This window comes from Thunnus albacares, chromosome 7 (genome assembly GCF_914725855.1).
Source record: "Thunnus albacares chromosome 7, fThuAlb1.1, whole genome shotgun sequence".
NCBI classification, from domain to species: Eukaryota; Metazoa; Chordata; class Actinopteri; order Scombriformes; family Scombridae; genus Thunnus; species Thunnus albacares.
Window position 1 is genome coordinate 12,160,467 of NC_058112.1, and position 20,641 is coordinate 12,181,107.

General features: G+C 40.4%; 1 protein-coding gene across 9 annotated transcripts in view; it reads left to right on the forward strand.

Annotated features, from left to right (window-relative positions):
* Positions 1-20,641, forward strand: part of b4galnt4a (beta-1,4-N-acetyl-galactosaminyl transferase 4a) — a 148,744-nt gene that overhangs the window by 3,816 nt on the left and 124,287 nt on the right. For 3 of the 9 annotated variants that reach the window (XM_044357921.1, XM_044357916.1, XM_044357913.1), the window contains 4 exons: positions 932-979; positions 2,668-2,719; positions 7,776-7,855; positions 10,772-11,066. In XM_044357921.1, the coding sequence (XP_044213856.1) occupies positions 10,925-11,066 (142 nt within the window). In that variant the 5' untranslated portion in view covers positions 932-979; positions 2,668-2,719; positions 7,776-7,855; positions 10,772-10,924. Of the gene's footprint in view, positions 1-583; positions 804-931; positions 980-2,667; positions 2,720-7,431; positions 7,513-7,775; positions 7,856-10,771; positions 11,067-20,641 lie in introns of those variants that run through there. The other 6 variants (XM_044357914.1, XM_044357912.1, XM_044357919.1 and 3 more) reach the window with 6 other exon arrangements.

Sequence of the window (20,641 nt, forward strand, 5' to 3'; positions counted from 1 at the left end):
TAGTGATGAATTCAGAAGGGTAGGACTGCTGCCAGTACAGCTCAGAGTAGAACAACAGAAGCTGCATCATATGTACAATATTATCAATGGGTATGCTCCTCAATACTTGTGTTCTCAGAAAACAATGGTCCATACTCAGCATAACTGTAATACCAAGACCAGTGTGTGTTTATGTAAAGTGCCTCAAGTGAATAATGTTGCCAGAAGTTCCTTTTATTACACTGGTGCCGTGTTCCCGAACAGCCCTCTGCTACACATCCAGTTTTTAAGTATGAGAGGGGCTTGTAGAAGTCAGGTTAGGACTTTTAAATCTGCAATGACATCGTTACTGTAGCTGTTCTTGTTTTTCGATGTGGGAGTTATTACTTTTTATTTCTTAAATTGCGATGAAGTGTTTTTAGACTTCAGGATTGTATTGTTTATTTTTATGTTGAATGTCTTGTGTTTCTTTGTGTTTCTTTATCTTTTAACATCATAGGACCATGTTGGAAATAAGTGTGCTCACTTTAACATTTTATCACATGGATTTTAGTTTTTTTGTGTCTGATAATACATAAATTGAATCAATCAATCAATCAATCAATCAATCAATCAATCAATCAATCAATCAATCAATCAATCAATCATTCAATCAATCAATCAATCAATCAATCAGTGTAGCTCTACTTCAAACCCTGTCCGTATGTTTTTACTTAGCTGTTATTTTATAAACTAATCAAAAGTTCATATTCATGTATTTTGTGCACATCTAGGACTAAAGAGTACTAAATCATCTGACTCACCAGAAAGCAGCTATTGTATTTGTGAGTCAGATAGTTACATTTTGTATTTAAAAAGTCACTTAAGCATTTCATTGTGAAGTTCTTCTTAACTGGAATAATTAGGAGTTAGAACTTATTATCACATATTTTTTGTTAATCTGTTCCCGCAGGATCAGATTTACTACTGAGTGACACTGCCCTTTCTACAGCTATTTGAGGTATGTTTTAAATGACATTTTCTCTGTATCAGGAGTAGTATATTTTTATTGAATTATTCACGAATATCTAGACTCAATGCTTTTTATACTGAGCTATTGCCAGACTGAAATTCTGTCTGAACCCTGTTCAGACCAAAAATAGTCTGTATTAGTGTGGGCATGTTGCTTCAGGTAGTGTAAAGGAATACTCCAGTGAAAACCTATGTTTTGGTATCAAAGTAAGTATGAAAGCTAGCTTGGAAATGTTTGTAACTTGCTCATTATGGATTATATATAAACCTAATGGATTTTTCTGTTACAATGGATGCCAGTGGTTATCCAATTTCCATAGAAACTTTGAAAAGCATGATCCACTTCTGAATTGTCCATCCATATGCTCAGTTTATTTCCTATAAGCTTACAATTGGTGAGGGACATTCCTTTTATTTCTTTTTTTTTTTTTTCTTGTATTTGTTGTTATTAAGGCACTTTTTTGAGACTCTGAAAGTAATTGTGCTGCTAATGGAAATATATGGTTACTTTTTTCATAAACATAACAGTGCTGGTAGTAAGGGCGAGTACAAGTGTTGTCATTCAGCTTTAGGGGCGATCTGTTAACTAGAAGTGTTTGGGGTTCTTTAATAATTGTTGCCTCTAAAATAAATCAGGCCAGTACAGTTTAGTTTTCACTTCTCATTTTAGTGGTACTACTCATGTGAGATTAGGGCTGCAACTAACAATTGTTTTTTCAGTATCGATTGGTCTGCTGATTATTTTCTTTAAATAATTCTTTGATCGCAATTTCTAAAGCCCAAGGTAATGTTCTCAGTCCAACGATGTAAACCCCCAAGTATTTAATTCATAAATAAATCATAATCAAATCATAAATAAGCAGCAAATCAACAATTGAGAAGCTGTAACCAGGGAATGTTTGAAATTATTTCCTAAAGGTAACTGAAAACAATCAATTGATAATCAAAATAGTTGCTGATTCATTTCCTACAATCAACTTATCATTTCAGCTCTATGTAAAATGTGCCTTTCCTGTTATTAGCCTGATGTTGGAATTGTGTGTCAGTGTGAAATACTTGGTTGTTCCTATGGAAAAAATACTGTAGTTTCTACAAGAGATGTTTCAAACTCTGATAATGATTGTTATTGCCTGTGAAAAGGCAAAACACAGTGTTTGAAGGAAGAGAGGATCTGTAAGTTTAAGAAACGGAGGGACCACCTGCAGTTTGTATTGCAGTCAATAAGAGCTGGACAGTGTTCTCCCTGTCAATTAAGGTTTAGATCTCAAAAACTATAACTCCTATGAGAGAGAGGAGGCTTGTGGCAGCATTTTGAGGTATGATATGTGCTTGGAGAGTTGAGACGTTTTTAGAATTTTTTTTCACCTGCCATTATAAATTTTAATATTTTAAAAATGTACATTAAATCAATTTATTCTAGAAAAAATAAAACAGCACACATCATGGAAACATGCTCAACATGTTATAATCAAACCGTGTTTCTAGCTATAAGTGTGTGGAACTAGTTAGGCACTGAAGAAATGCGATGGAATAAAAATAATAAAGAGAACAAAGAACAAAGTGTGACTGCTGCAGTTGCAGAGAAGACTGTTTTAACAGGACTAAAAATAGTAAAATAATCATTTTTATCCTTGTATTATCCAGACAACTTTCACTTACTCATGATGTTTTTTGCAGAATCCACACCCACCTCAGTGAATCCTTGGTTGGTGGATATATGAACATCCTTGTGAGTACATTTTCCGTTGTTCAAGTAAGACTTATGATTTTGTTTTTTGAGTAACCTTATGAAAGATGTTTCATGTTATATTGTCTGTTTGGTAAAACCTGATTGCCTGAAAAAATCCTGATTAAGAACGACCAAGTAAATGACAAACCAGGAAATAATTGCTAATTAATGAATTACTACCAAGTAGTTCCTGGGTAACTTAGACTCAAGAATTATATCAATGACTTTCTGTCTCTTTTGTCACGAACCGGTCTCGATTAACTCTGAATGGATATATTACACTACATATACTGTCAATTGTATATTTATTGGGTACCTCAGCTAAAATTAATGTAGTCTAATACAATGCACCTGCAAAAAAATCCTATCTTCATGAAGGTTATAATGTTCAGTCTGTGTTGAAAGTGCTTTAGAGAGCATGTTTAAGGTCATTTTGGAGGCTGTGGTTTCTGGTGCCATTGAATTACATTGTGTTTTAGTGAGAGGTGTTCTTAATATGTTGTCCACATTTATTGTCCACATTTATATCAACTATGGCAAACTTAGGCTGTACATTGACCCTCAAGAAAAGTGGTGCATCCCTCTGAGCTGTTACAAGGAAATCCTTGTTACCTCATGAATTAACAAATCATTACTTATCACTTTTGGATCCTTTCAAGTAATGTGGAGCATCATCCTACCAAACTGACATATAGCTTCCAGATTTTAACTACAAATCTGCTATTGACGCATTAGTTTACATTTACATGAACATTCATATCCAAGTGTCATATTAATAGCCCAATACCAGATGCTAGCTAGCCAATTGATAAACTAATAGCATAGGTCAATCACTTACAATTGCTTACTTTCACCAACTTCATTAGGATTTGTTTCAGCATTTCCACTTTGAGGCAATGTCTGCTGCTCATATTTAGAAACAAGATTAATTCAACACAACTACACTACCTGAAAAAACAAACTTCTTCAGGAGGAGCAGTCACAGGGAAGATAATTCCCACACCCCTGTACAGTACCTGTTGACTGATTGGGCTGTCCCTGGCTTTTATGATCTCCCATAATGTCAAAATTGGGATTTAGCAAATATTCCTTGTTTAATGGGCTTGAAACAAGCTCATCATTGGAGCTGGGTAATGCATGAATGTTTTATTGCCAGTCTGGACTACTTGTCATGGATATCCTCTTTGAGGTGGCAGCAGGGAGCACTTAAGTGTGATTGTTTGCTTTGAGAGAGAGGGAGAGAGAGAGAGAGAGATAGATAAAGAGGAAGAAAAAGAGATAGACATAGAGAGCCCCACTGGCATTACTTCCCCCTAATCCTCTTTGTGCTACACCTGGCTGGCATACTAATGATGGAGAAATGACCTAGATTTTTCTCTTAGCACATTCATACTCACAGCATAAAACATACAGTAATGGATGAGTTGTTTTTGGTTTTTTTGTGTGTGTGAATCTGACTACTGTTTTTCCGTCACTGTTAAATCTTAGAAAGAGGCCAAGCATGGATATTCAGTCGTGATGAAAGACAGACTCTAACGCTACAACAGTCACTTTGGTCTCAGTTGTTTGAGCTTCTTCAGTGGCTTCATGATAAATACAAACTTTGCTTTGAGGGGTAAGACAGATGATTGTCAACAAAAATCATAGCTGTATGATGTCTTTTGATATCCTACACTTTCTTGTGACAGTATCCTTGGAACAAACAGTTTATTACTAAGACAAAAAGCAGAGCTATTTTTACTGTTATTGTTTAGACACTTCACCTGTTCAGATGGAAATGTAGCTTACTGTGTACTGCAATAACAATACTAACAAGATCTTTAAGAAATGACAAATTCCAGTAGCTGCAGATCTCAGGGCAAAGGTCAAGGTCGACTAGTGAGTGCATTTGGACGTTTTACCTCTAACTTTGTGAAGACGCAGGCAGGGAAAACACTGCAGAATGCTGTATAATATGACAGTAGCTGTAGCCGTGTGATGTTTAACGCTCCGTCTGAACTGCAAATCTCTGGAGACATCTAATTTTCAAATCTGTCCAACTGTATTTGGAGGAAACAGCTGCAGATGAGTGCATGTGTCTGTCCATGGTGTGTGGGTGTGGGATGCTGGGCGGGGGCAGAGTGTAGAAACGATTAAAGTCAACTTTGCAAACTTTGTATTAATAATCCAGAGAAATATTCTAATTATGTCCAAGGAAATAGATTTTCCCATTTTGACTTTTGCCATAAGTATTGAATCCTCTCCTCTCCCCTGATCTGTGCTCCCCTCAATTTATCGTTCTTCATCTCCACATCTCTTCCCCTCACTTCTCCCCATCTCCTGTTTCCCTCTTTACTCATCTGTAAACATGGATGAATGTTATTTCCCCAGAAGGAAATCCAATAGGGCACAGCGGAGCAGAAAGAAATACCACTCCGCACCTGTTTAGGGAGGAGGAAGCTCCAGCACAGAGGGCAGCTAGAACTGATCCGGTGAGATGCAGGAGGCAAAACCCCTTAATCCCTGTGACATTTTTGCTCAGACCTCTCATCAAAGCCTGTGAGCTGCTGTGCTGCCCGGGAAAAAGGAAGGTTGGAGGAGAGCGAGGAAGGATGTTTGTGAGAGATTGAGGGAGATGAAGGCTAGTGGACAGACAGAAGGCAGACACGGATAGACAAAGACGGACGAACAGATGTTGGATTAGTGAAAAGAGAGAAATTTTAGAACCTGCGGCTCTTGAATCGGATGAATTGTTGATGAAAGATGTGGCAGCTCTGATAAAGTTTCTCCTCTCTTGCTCGTCTGCATCACGTCTTCTCGTTTCAAAATGCAAACACCATCACACTCTGAGATTATGCTCTCTGCATGCTGATTCCCTAGTGACGCCTCACCCCTCGGCTGTGCTCAGTGGCATCATAACGTCAGTGCCACACTTTGACACCTGTCACAGCCAGCTGGGCATTTACTCCTCCCTGTGGGCTTGGTCTCTGTAACACCCCAGGAGACAGCAGCTCCTTTACTTGTATCTGTCTCCACCTTTGAACATCCTCTCTGTCCATATCATACCACTGCACACCGCCTCCTCCTGGATTCATACAAGCATGTAATTCCCTGGAGGGGGGACCTAGGTGCCAAATGTTTCTGCAGGCATAAAAAAGAGGGGAGGCAGAGAGGGAAAATGGCATGAGTTAACTTTTAAACTGAAAGAGACATGTACCTGAATGTGAAAGTTTCAGATGATGTAAAAGCTTTCTCTTAGCCAATTTACACCTTTTTCTTGGGCTTTACGCAAATACAATGCAGTGTGAGAAACTTTGTCTACCTTTTTTGAGTTAAAAGTGCGCACGTCCCTTGCATGTATTGGATTCTTGCCCGTCCTTGGATGAAAGAGAAATAACGGGAGCAGACAGACAGAATATCAGGTACACTGAGTAGGAAAGAGACTTGTTTCTGTTGGACTGAAGACAAAAACAAGTCAGATGATCAAACATACAGAGCGATAGAATCAGGACCTCAAAAGGCCCATGATAATGTCCTGCAGCCGAGAGAGACGAGAAAAAAAAAGTACATGAAACTATTTGATTACACACGTTGGATGACTTTCAAACCCAGAGTGTGTGATGAAATACCATCGGTTTATCCTGCAACAGCACATGCAAGGTGAATGCCGTGAAGTTTTTGCTTCAGCGTAAATGATGTTTGACTGAGGTCATTCACTGAGTACTCATTTCAATACGGCCCAGATGAATACCTAAGCATTTCATTTACGCTCACTGTTTGCTCTGAAGATTACATTATTAATCCACAGAGAGAGGATTATGGTTTGTGTTCAGACTGATTCAGAAGGCACAGCTGGGACAAACTAAATTGAGGTCGTATTCTTATAGTTCAGGTTTCGTGTCCTTTGATCCTTTATCTAGATTCATAACGGCATCACTAGCTTACCATAGCAGTAGTTGGATGATTGGACATGTATTAAACTGAGGATAAACCACATGTTTGATACATTTTTCTGAACCTAAAGTGAAGGATATATTAGAAGAAATACTTGTTTTTCTCGGTTAATGTAAAATACCCCTTTAAGTTCACTCAGACATCCTGTTAGTGTTTTTCCTCTTTTGGCTCAGACCCACAGGTGTTTCCATTTAATATGCCTAATTAGACCTCCTGTCAGGACTGTGCGACTGTGTGCAGAATGACTGACATCTCCACCAGTCTCTTGTTAAGTTTGATGCCACCTGTCAGGATGGGGCAATTTATATCAGACCATTTATTATTTCTATACTTAACTCTACATACAGTTTTTGCATTTAGTAAACAAGAAAGTAACATAAACCATTTTATATTAATAGAAAATGATAGAATAGTTACACTCTCGAATGTCAATGGAATCATTGATGGCTCTGTTGTATTTAGATGTCAGTTTCAGGGTTCAGGAATTGTACTTGCTCACTTATTGGGAAACATAAACCGAACAGAGCAATCATTGACAATATCGGTTCCACCTGTGCGTTTCCTGTTATAAGTAGTTGAAATGTTTGCTGTGAAAATTGCTTATAGATCCGATCTGTAGCTGAAATGTAAATGCATTCTGGGAATAACCCAAAAGTACAGTTATTCCTCTACATGTAGTTTGTCACCTTACATTCAACGATAACCAACTTGGCTTCAACAAGGACAGTATAGACTGTTGCTTCTCTTAATGTGATTATTGCTCTTTTCTCTTTGGCCAGAAGGCGGCAGCCAAGCGTCTATCCTGAGTGCATCTGTCTTCAGGGTGCCACCACCAACAGCTCACACAGGCTACATCATGTGTAATTACTTTGCAGCGAGCAGTCTAATGCGGTGGTTCTCAAACTTTTTCACATCAAGGACCCCTACACTCACGCAAATTAGACCACAGACCCCTTTCTGATAAGATTTTGTCCCAGGGTCACCCATCTGATAAGAGTTTTGCTTTTAGAGGTTTTATTACAGAAAGTGTATGAAACCCATGACCAAAACAGTCATACAGTCTGTGATTGTGTTACTTATGGGTGGAATTACAGTGAAAGTGAATTATTCTCTTTTTTTCTAGGGACTCCCTGGAACCTCCTCAAGGATCCCTGTGTGTCCCCGGACTCCTCTTTGAGAACCAATGGTCTAATGAACTGTGAAGTCAGTAGGAATTATTATTATTTCAGCCTCAAAATTAAAATAATTAAATAGAAAAATAATGTAGTGACCTCCTTTTTAAATAGCAGACTGTAGATGAATTATTCAAACAATATATGGATTTTTCCCTATCTGACACATAGTGAGTATGAGACGAATGACGACACATTACGTTTTTATGTAGGCATTTATTCCCTTATTCCCTAGACTAAATGCCTACATTAAGACGTGGTGTGTTGTCATTCGTCTCACCGGGGCGAAAGTAACACGGCGATTTTCCATGAGCCCATACAATTCTGATTTGCCTAACTACGTCAGCACGTACAGCACGTAACACTTACCAGAACCGTGAAAGATCGCGTGGACACGTCATACTTTCGTGGACTTTTACCATGGATATATCATAAGAGCTTTTACAATACATCCATGAGTTTTACCCGAAAAGTTGCTTTCGATCACTTTAAGTAAATTCACTCAAGAATGGCAAGTTGTTTTAATTGATTCACGCGTCATAGTCATGATCATTTGACAGATTATCTTAAAGTTTGCCATGTCAGCTTTTCTCAGTGTGATTGTAAAAAGTGTTTCTTTCGTCACTCTACAGTAACAACGAGCTTAAAATAAATTATTTTGAACTATAAATCACTTAATATGATTCGAAGCTGGAATTTGAGGAAATGCAATGTGTAAATGGGATGAAAAAAATTCAACTGCGCATCATTTTTTGTTTGGCCCTATGTTCTAAAAATTCAATTGGAATATATTTTTTATTAAGATAAAGGACATAATATGTTTGCAATTACATATTAACAAGGACATTGTCAGACATTTTAAATAAAAACAAGAACAATGTAAACAATTAGTTTATACCGTTGCGTTATTTTTCACCCACCCGATTGACTGGGTCGAAAGTAATAATGCGCAATTTCCGTTTAAAGTCAAATTATACTGAAGTAGTTCCACATTTGTAGAAAACAGCACCTGGTATCGACAGAACACACATGTGAGCTGTTGATCACAACGAAAATTAGTTTCTGTCTGTAACATATTTTAAAATGACGTTTATCGTTTTCGACCTGGTTCTCTCCCATCATCACCCAGGGATTTTTCAAAAGGGACGCAAAAATCAAATTTCAGTGATTTAAAGTTCTAATGTTCAGAAGGCTATTGTGATTAATGTGCAGTTTTTTGAGAAAAATTAATAAAGAAAAATACCATATTTTAAGAAGTAACTGTTTAGATGGTCGCCTTACATTGTCACACTATTTCTATGTACTGTTGTGTGTCAAGTGTTAGTGTTGTCTCATTACCCGTAAAAAAAAAAGACATTATTGTTCAGGGGGCTACTTGCCTTGATTTAAGGGGAGAAGGACTAAAGTGGGGAGCTTAACAAGTTTCAGGCTTTACATTCAGCTATTGGATGATAGATCATATTAGTACCAAGCCAACGGTGAGGGCAAACGTTGTCGTCCCGCCTTCTCTGAACCCTTTGCAGGGCTGTGATTGGATGATGAAGTCGTCACTCCCCACCCTCCAAGGGTTAGGTTGCTCTGCACCGTTAAGATGCTCAATTGATGGGCGTACTGAGCTGTGCAGTGAAACGAGATACCCTTACGTGTTTCATTGTAGCAAAACAAAACCATGTTCTGTCCTGGTTATATCACAGCTTGTTGCTGGTTTTTCCGCGACACCTTCCCCGGAGCTCAGCTGTTTTTCCTCCCTGCGCGCGGTGACAAGCGGGTTGGACGGTGCTATTGCGGCGTTTTAATGGGAAAAAAGCTCATGACAGAATAACAACACGGGGCATTGTATCGCTGCTTGCACCGTATATCACTGTTTATTAGTTTAATCCGGATGTGGTTCTTTTCTTTTGATCTTTGTCGCACGCACGGTGGACTCGGACAACGCAGCTACTTTGGGAGAATTGGGTAAAATGCACCTGCCGTGAGATAACGGAGCAGTCGGAGCACATGGACATCTCTTCCCTGGATCTCAAACCGGACAGTCAGGTCTGAGTATTTCTATCAAACCTCTTTTCTCATGGAGCATCCACAGTTTTTAATCTACATCGGGTTAATATTTACTCGTCGCGGCGGCGCTTCAAACCAACCCGAGTATGAGGATGACAGCTGATCGCCCCTCCTCTCCTGGAGACTTCAATAAAAACGCGCTCCATCTGAATCCGCTGCCTTCAACTGGAAGCCAGAGTCTCAGTTTCAGATGTGTTTAACAATAGATGGAGCGCAGAGGGATGTGACATTTAGTTGATTGCCATCTTAACCTTTCCCTCGATCAGGTTACCTCTCCGTTAAAGATCTCACCGGCATTAGCTGATGCCATTTTCCCACTGTAGGCCCTTTAATTTCATTTGTACTCATTTGGAAAGATTAAAATCATCCATCTGTTCTGCAGGAAACTGTTTTTTTCCTGCACAGAAGCGCAGCTGTGTGGAGATGCTCCGTCCAATCACCTCTCCATATGGAAACTAAATTTCTCCTCTTACTCTTTGATACTTTGCGTTAAGCCCATGGCCGGGGATGATCCTTGAGTAGCCGATAGAATAATCAGCGTCGCGGTGTCAGCAAAGGCTTGAGCTACAGGGGATTTGTGTAGATTATCGCCGGACTGCTATTTTGTTCCCCTGGTCACACTCTGAACTGAACTTAGCGGCTTTTGATCTGCAGCCTTTTCCCTGCTGCTCCAGCCGACTGGAAACTCCAGCAGGGAAGCCTGTTTCAAAGCCACGCTGTTCACAGGGAAAAGGGGGGAACCGGGTTGCGCTCATAAGCAATGACCGCCACAGAGTTGTTTGGACCCAGATCTGAGGATACGAGCAATTTGGCACCGCTGTCACCCCGTGGATCCAGAGGCATGACACGCGCTTTACGGCTGTAGTTAATACTCCCTGTTTACACGCAGGCTGCCTGGGATGCCGTCGCTGTGACCGGGAGAGCGAGCCCGTCAGTAGAGCCGAGGACAGCCAGGGACACCGAACAGCAGCGCCCGAACGACCTCTTCCCGGACCCGTTCTGACTTTCTACCGTGCGGCTACCGGAGGATGTTTGAGCCAGGATGCTGCGCTTCCCCGTGAAGAAGATCCGGAAGCAGTTCAAGCTCCTGCTGCTGCTGGTACTGCTCACCTCCGCCGTGTGGTTCACCTACCTGCACATAAACCAGGGCAAGACCATCAAACTTCACTTCAACTACGGAAAAGGTAGGATTTCCTGAGGAAAAAAAAATGTCTATTCATCTTATGTATTACACTTTCGAGTTTTCCTAAAGTGTGTTTTACCCTGATGGATATGAGCTACCAGCCTTTACAGACATTTAAAAGGACATTAAAAGCCACTTTATGAACACTGTAGTGATACCTCAGGAGATAGTATCATAAACTAGAGATCACCATCGTCACCCTGGAGTACAATGAGCTCCTACAGGAATATTATAGAAATATTAAAGTGACTTCACAGTAGATATTAATGTCATAAAGCATGATACGGCCACTCACAGTACAGGCATAATAACAGATTATATGTCCTATAAGGAAAAATCTTACGTGTCGGGTACTATAACTTATGATGAAGTACTACAGACACATAGTCCCTTATAAATATTACAGTAATAAAATAGTTGAGTGGATTTATGACAAATGTGTCCCTTGAACCGGTGCCCTACTGACTTTTCCATACCGATCGTTCTCCCTTGGGTAGTGTGATGGGTAGGACCAGATATGCCACAAGAAGTTACACAGAGAGAAAGCGTGTCTCATAAATTAACAATAGTTTCCTTCTCCAAGCTAAGTAAAGAGCACCGCGGTCTCAAGCCAGGCCGAAAGCCAGGCCACTGCCTTCAACATAAATAATCAAAGGGCTTTTCATGACGGTGGCTTCAGAGGTCACAGGCATGCCAGTCAGACTTGGAAAAAATATTAGAGGCTGGGCAGACCTCCACCTGCTGCTGTTATGCTTCTTATAACTAAGGCTTGATTGCGTTCATCCACTGCGTCTGGTTGTAACAGTGGATGATGTTGAGTATTGTACAGAAATGACACTTAATTAAAAAAAAAAAATCCTGATATTAGGTGTTGGATGATGTAATGTACCACCACCTACTACAGATTTAACATGGAATGATGGTATACTATATCTCCCGCAGCTGTCCGTGTAAAGTGATACTCAATGATTATGATGCCCTTGAAGAGTGTACACCGCGTACACACACGCACACACACACACACACACACACCCCACACACACACACACACACACACACACACCACACACACACACACACACACACACACACACACACACACACACACACACACACACACGATGCACTGACACAGGGCTCATTTCATTGTCTCTGATCTCAGCCGCGGGGTTTTCCCAGCGACAGACTAGATTTAGTTTTCTGATGGTGACAGTCCTGAATCATACTGAGGGCTGAAGTGTCACTCTGGCTTGTCGCATTTAGTATCTGCAGCTAAGCGAGTTGTGAGTTTGTATCAGGATTCAGGGTAGAAACTGTACACATTGAAGAAAGGAAAGAGCAAAGTCATTATGTTAACGATACCATGAGGATTTTGTATGAACTTGCAGGCTCATATATATACATGTACAGGACCTGCAAAAACCTAAAGGCCACCAATATCATGCAAAGCAACACAATATCCCTGCAATGAATTCCATATTTATGATGCATATATTATTCTTCTCTGTATTTACAGTATATGGCAGGCCAGTCTTACAGTGTTTCAAGAAAAGTACACAAAAAACGTACATTATAAGCTTCATACAGGCCGAATTTATTGCAGGGCTATTGTGTTGCACTACACTATATTGTACAGGTATCCACACCCTGTGCTCACGAATACAGACACTGTATTTGATGTAATAAATGGTCACGTTCAGTCCTCCTGTACAAGCAGATTTACTCAGCCTTACTCAGTGATTGTGCTGTCAGCATGTGAGACTGCTGATTTTGTGTGAACTTGCGTAAGAGTACGGAAAAATCCCTTTCATTCTCTGAAATCACAGAACCCAACACGTATCAATATATTTCCGCTATTACTGTGTTCCTCATTTTTAAGGCTAGTAGTCTGCTTCTGTGACTCGTCTGCTGCAGCCGTCTGGTGAGGAAGGAAGCTGTTATGCTGTGCTCTGCTGGTCTGTGTGTCTAATTGACTGTCTTCCATTTAGCAGGCATCTGAGCAGGTCAACTCACTTAACCTCATATGAATAACATGTCCCCTCTCGCACCAAGGGTTTCTAAGTGAGATGTAGCCATTACTGGAAATGGGGCACTATGATTTGTGTAAATATTCATATCAGGCTGGCAGTATTCTCTCCACACAGGAATCTTCATTGATTCTTAGCACTGAGGTGGGGCAGGTAGAACTAATGTAATTTCATTTCTGGCCAGAGTCCTCTCTTATTTGAATATGAAATGACAATTTGTCAAGTTTTTATTCTGTCCCTATTTTGGAGGAAATTAGATTTTTATCAGCCAAATCCTCTCCTGGAGCAAGCACAAGCTAGTACCTCATTCACTAGATAATGTCTTCTTGGCATATGACCAGCAGACCTATGAGAAATATAAACATCTTGGCATAAAGTGTCCCGTTGAGGCTGCATCTTTCTAGTTGTGAATAATGACTGAGAAGCGTGTCGGAGACAGTTTGCAGCGGTTGATTTTATACACAGTCTGTCAAGCGTTTCAGACTTCAGTCTACTCACCTCTGTGTGCTCATGTGTTGGTTGACTGGGTCAACATAATGAGGCAGCAGAGGCCTAAACTTTGAGAGGAGGCCTTCATAATGGTACCTTGTGGAGTTTTCATGGCAAACAAACACAGTTTTGTTATTCCAAAACACACTGAGTGTATTCTTAAAACCTACCAAACCTGTGATATAAATATTTTACCTCATGAAACATTTGCTGTCTTTGGAATGCCCTGAAACCTGCTTTTTTGCATCAGCTGGTGGTCATCTTCTACTCTTATTGGCGCATTGCTACCTTTTTTTGGTGCATTACGTCCACCATCTGTTACCGCCCTCTGAAGTTAGTAGTAGTGTTGTGTGTGCTTGTATGCATGGTGGTAGAGCATCAGACACAAAAATATGGGGATCAGGTCATGGTATGGTAGTGGTTGAACTCTTTGGACTGGCTTATAATGAACCTGTGGTAGTTGTACAATCCAAAACTGGCATGTGAACCCTAAGTGGACATGTGTTTCTTCTCTAACAAAAATAACACACTGATTCCTCTTCTGGCTGAAAGCAGACGTGGGTGTATTAATCCTTGTTGCCTATACAAAATAAACTTTCTTATTAAAAAATCTAATAGATAAACACAGCCTTGTATCCAGATATTCCACAACATGGTTGGAAAACTGTGAGGCTCCAGTCTCGTCACATGAGCTACAAAACTATATTCCTGTGCCTGTGTCTATCCACGGCAAATTAGCCGGTCCCATCATAAAGAGACATGAACATATTTCTCTCAATGAGTTTACTACTAATAACACACATGCAAAATGGTTAACACTGCTAATAATTCTACTTGTACAGATTAATGTGCATTATACATGAGATATAGTAATTTTAAACAAATGTAAGGAAATATAAATATGTAAGTACGGTGAGTGTAAAATATGAATCTGGCTCCTACAGTAGTGAAAGAACAGCACTCTCAGCAGGTGTTCATGGCCTTGAGCAAGGTTCAAATAGCAATCTTTGTGTTATTATCTGGCCAATGACATGTCATACATCCAAATGTAAATAAACTATTACTGAACAGTACTAAGCCAGTCTATGTTTTACCCTGGTGAAATAACGGAAACGGTATGATTAACATTAGTTAATACTTTGTTCAAGTACTTTGACTCACAGATGCATTCATTAATATTGCACTGTGGTTGATGGGAAAGGAAATCAATCCCACAGAAGTGTCATCAGGTCATTTTTATTCAGAATTGTCACACTAAGCCAGCCACAGCCGTATTGAAATGGGCCATCATTTTCTGCAACTAAATTATTCAGTACAGGATGGAGCTGTGTGATAGACTGATGATAGAATGGTGATGGGCAGTCCACTCACCTTTTTGTGATTTTATAGAAAGTAGAGATGGAGATGAGAGAAGATCCAATCTCAGACTGGTGATGGCACACGTGAATAGTAGCTGAAGAAGTGAGGAATCTTAAAACTTGACTATTGGGGTGCAGAATGGAGATTCTTCCAAAACTCTAAAAAGGTAAAGTTACTTCCCACATAATGAAACATCTATGCTTGAAGAGCAAACCATAGCTCAGAAGGCTACTCTCAACGTCACATTTTGCAACGTACAAATACCAGCTGCAATACTACTATTTGCTTTGTGGATGAATGTGTGTATCATTTACATAGCCTGCGTGTCACTCCTCAAAGAACTATAATTACAGCACAACGAGCAATTCTAACAGGAGTTTGTGAATGTGTGGGTGTTTCTAAGGGCATTTATTTCTATTTTCTTAAAAGCCAAGGTAGCTGTTGTAACTATGATGATGGGGAAAGCTAAAAAGGTATAATTAAATAGTTTTCAGATTGTGCACAGGCCAGACTGGCCTTATTTAATCAGAATTTCAATGAGGAAGCATGTTGGCAGGCAGCACTGTGGTGCATATTAGATGAGTGCCACATTTATGCGGCCACCCAGTTGTACAACAGCCCCCCTGTTTTCTAGCATCAACAGGTCCACTGAGGAGGAGGAGGCTGGCTACTGCATACAGGCCTCTATTGATCAACTATGATTACACATGTGGAGGTACACACATATGCATACATGCACCCACCCCCACACAAACACATAAATGCGTTGCCTGTAAATTGGAAAATAGCACATAATACACAGGTATTCTTTATATCATCACTTCTCTGAGGAGATAAGGAGGAAGTCGAAGAGGGGAAGTCTCAGGGGCCTTGACAGATTGGCTGCTTGGTTGCCCATGGAGACAACATATGGGAAATGAACGTGCGGTGTTGGGCTGGTGGGATGTTTCAGTGCTTATTTTATCATGACTAAAGCACGTATAGATTTTGAGGAAGCATGAATACTTCAAATGTCCAACAAGAGACTAAAAATAAAACACAACTTGTTGATTGTTTTGATGTCTCTTGACAGAAAGGTAGAAACTGACTTAACAAACCACACGCACACATTCACATCAAAACACTTGGATATTGTTGCAGTTCAGTATCAAGTTGGATTTGCTTGTTGTAGTATCTCAGCAGCAGCACCCTCAGGCTGACTCGCTGTCATGGTAACCATGCCCTCCGATGTCACCTTTCCTAATTTTAGCTCTTGTGGTTCTCACGGTCGGTCAGCTTTACCTCTGCCAGAACCACTCTGCCGGTAAAATGGTAAGTGACACCACCCTGGCGTGTGTAAGCGCTTAAACACATACACAACACTTTTTCATGTTATTATTTATTCATGCAACAATGAATATCGTCAATTACCTTTTCAGATTTGTGAATAATGCAGCTGCTTGGTATCCACTTGCGCCTTTGATGAATCAGAACAGTTGTAAATGGAAGACAACCTTCATGCTCAGTAAAAAGAAATTTCCATGGCGGTCATGTTGTATATCTTAGGGGTGTTTCTGATGGAGTTGATTCTAGCAATTTTTATAGGAACACTGAGTCCAGTGTGGGTGCAGTCTGCAAGTCTGCATCAACAAAATGCTTTGGGCATGTTAAACCGGGGACAAGTGTGAACCCAGCTGGGCAGTGCGGCTTTTAAAGATTGCTTCCATTTAAGAATGCAAGGCCTTTATATCACTGTGGAAGAGCTCAGTTAATCAGATGGAAATGGAAAAAAAGCTTTTCATTAGAAGAAATTCTGAAAGGAGTGAATTATAAAATTGTAGCTGTACTAATGTGGTGATTTATATTCTTTTAGAGCCTTAGTGTTTTGCTGGCTTAACAGTAATATTTCTGATTCTGTACAAGCATATAATTCCATTTCCAGATGGAAGTTATTGCTGCAGAAACCTGAATGTTTTCAGTGCTGTGATCATAAAATATAATCTGTGCATCTGGCTTTCCTATCATTGAGAAATGATTTGATATAACAATATCCAATAAAGAGAAACAGCATTACATATGAAAGTCATTTCATTTGAAGCAACTATATCTTAGAGGTCTTATTTCATTTAAAGGGTAGTCTTATAAAAGCGTACACATGTGGCAGTCAGTCCATTGTTAGGTTGTGTCTGGAGAGCTGGGATGGGAGCTGTCACAGGATCAACAATGAATCTGCCCCACAGCTTATCTGACCAACCCAGTAAATCTTTCTCTCTGGGTAATTCCACAGTGAGGATGAAGGATGTCCCTGTAACAACTCACACTGCATTCTCAATGAGCCTAGATGCTGTAGGACCTGCCTGTTGGAGGTGGAGACAACAGAAGGATTGAGGTCGTAGATATTCTCGCTTTTAACTTTGCGTCTGTGCGCGCATGATGGCTGCCTCAGATATCCACCGTCCGTTTGGAGCGTTGGTTGTGCACGTTCTCAGAAATTAATGCTAGGTTGGGGCAGTGTAGGGTTAATACGGGGATGTGACAGGGTCAGGGGTCAGTAGGCAGGTCATCGGCAACAACAATGGCGTAAAGTTTTGAAGACAAGTTAATAGAACAAGTCTGCAATAACCTGCATCTGTATGATGTGTTATTACCGCTACACAATAACAAATATTGTCAGAAGTCTCTACTTGTCAGTGTTCATTGTTTACATCATGCAAATCCAGAAATTCTGTTTATATTTTTAGTTCTCTGGTGTTCCCTCTAGTGGAATCCTCCAGAAACGTAGTACATAGGCAAGTATGTGAGCAGTTACTTTCACGACGCAGCCAGTTGTCTACACGAACACGTGGTCAAAAAGTAGGTATATCTCCAGCCTAAGAAGGGGAAATAATACCTCATGCTCTATTTATGTGAATACACATTTACTGACACTCCATTGAACATGTTGTCGTACTTGTGCATTTGCTCGTCCTCACATTTAAATGCATTTGTGAAAATATGTTATCGTAGAATAATCATAGAACTCTTGTTTTCCTATTGGCTATTAAACATTTTCTGTTTTCTTGCCAGTGGTCCAGCAGATGCACAATGCTATTGGACAGAATTTTTTAACAGCCCTGAAATATTTCACACTCAGGACTTGATACCTTCACATCACCACAGTGTATTTCACGACATTGCACGTAAGATTAACAGATGCGACTATAGGATGGAGGGAGGAAGGGAGTCTGGGTTGGAAGGTGCAGAAGCACTGGAAAACAGAAGTCCAGAGTGTGTTAACCTCGGGGTTAATGAAATTTGTGTTGGCCTGCCTAACAAGCCACCATCAAGGTACCAGCTCTGCCCCATGCAGATGAGAGTTCTGGCCCAATGCCACAGCTTTGCCGCAGGAGATTTGTCTGTGTGTGTACAAGAGTGAGTGAGTGAGTGAAACAGAGATTTAGTGTAAAAGAGAAGGAAATGTGTATGTGTTAGTGCACATATAGTGTTTTTTCTCCAACTGTGTTATGTGTTTATGAGTGCGCACTTCCCCGATCTCGCTGCCGTCTGCACTTTAGCCCCAGTGTTTAGCCGAGCAGAAGAGGAAGCAGCTGAATGATGGTACTGTCTGCCCGCTGGCACGCTTGCTGTGAATGGGGGACGGGCATTTGGGGAGGAGGGACAGGGCCGAAGAAGGACACCCTTCTCACGCAACAGGTGGGACATGCAGCAGGATGCAGGAGCAGGAGAGGATGTGGCTGTGACCTACAATAAACCCAGCCCTGTTTGTACATGGAGATGTGTTGTATGTGCACACATCAAATGAGGTTCATTGTGGAACGCCAGCTCATACTGTGCAGCAAGGGTGTCTAATAATGCAGCAATCACACTATTAAACAGTCCTATCAAGTTTTCATTAAGACCAATTTCCTCAGTAGAGTCTCATAAAAACTCACACAACTTGGACAATTTACTAGGACACTGCTGGGAGACACAGAGGAGGGGAGTGTGAATCCTCAAACAGAGAATGAGTCGGTGGTGAATTTTAAAGTGGAAACAGACTACTTTTCAACCCCCCCCCCCCTAGCGTTTCCAAGTGGTATTATTATTTGCGCCACTGTTGCAAAGAAAACCGGATCGCTTTCTGTTTTCCTCAGAGCTTAGCTCCGTGAAACAAATGATCAACACCACTTTGGAAATAAGAGGGAAGAAAGAAGCATATTCACTGAAGAGGTAAATTGAAATTGTGACAATTTTATATTGAATTTGGGAACAGGCAAAAGCTATTATAATGATGTGCAATGCATAGCAATAACATACTTTGAGTAACGTTATTGCTTCACATAAACAAGTAACTACAGCAGGGGTCGGCATCGGGGTGGGTTGTGTGTGTATGTGTTGAGAAAAGTGAACTGGGTTGGAAGTATGTTTATGTTTTTATAAAATGAATGAAATTGCTCAACAGAGATGATGATAACATATTTTCTGTCATTTTTTATATGAACAAGTAGATCATATGAATTATACTTGTTCATATGATTTTCATATGAACAAGTAGATGAGCCTGACAGCCAGCCTGACTGGATACTGATCCATATTCTCTGGCGGTAGCTTAGCTAACTGACTTTTAGAGGGTTTTCTTCCTGTTAGCTGCCATAGCTAACATGAAGCAGTATACTCAAAGCATCTAAAATGTAGCATATGCAGATATAAGTAGTGTTGATGGTGTCATTATTCTATAGCCATCACACTGTGCAAGCAATATTTTCTTCATAATAATTTAAAACAAAAAAGTCTATTTCCACTTTAAGAAATAAGAAACAGTCAGAGAGCGAGAGAGAAAAGAAGCAGAGCCAGAGAGACAGATGTCAGGTGGGAGTATCGACTGTAGACAATCATGATCCTTGTCATGATGGGATTTGTCAGTTTCCCTGTGCTCAGGCTCGGTTCCGCTCTTTACTCCCCACCTCTGCAGAAGGATTTTCTTTCATAGGGTTTTTGTGCAACGCTGGGCTGTATCAGCTCTGGTGTTACCTTACTGTAAGTGATCCAGACCTTGCAGGATTTCAATCAATCATCAAAGAGTGTGTGTCTGTGAGCTCCCTGCTGCTCAGAATGAGCTTTCTGTAGTGGTGGTTAATGGAAAAGGTCACCTCTCCTCCAGGCTGCGCTGGCTACGCAACAAAGACAGAGAAAGCATCAGAGGAGAGGGACAGATAAACCTAAGAGACAGACAAAAAACGCTGAATTTTTAGATACAGAGATGTTAGTTGCATGGTAATCAACTGCAAGTCATAGAAATGGATCCACTTGATATAAGAGAGTAAACTGACTGTAACATACCGGTCCCTGTGTGCATCTCTCTCTGTAGTTTTCACCCCTGTTTTCTTTTTGAAATCCCTATCATGCACATTCTTACTATTCATCGCACACTTATGAATATTTACACATTTGTGGAACCAGATCTGGAGGTGGGATAGGAATTCATCTCCATTTATAAAAGCTTGCCGGATAAAGTTAAGCAGTGAGAGGGAGAGTTGGAGGCTTTCATCCCTCTGACGTTCAAGGGCTTTCACCAACATGTCTAGGTGCCATTTAGATGAAGCTAAATCTTGCGCTTTACATTTGGCTATACATATAAAAGGATAAAAACAGCATGAATGTGATAGCGGTGGTAATAAGGTTCCCCACTGTTCCGCAGCAGGTCTGAAGGGGCTCCCCTGCTGACAGCAACCCAATTGTGAAA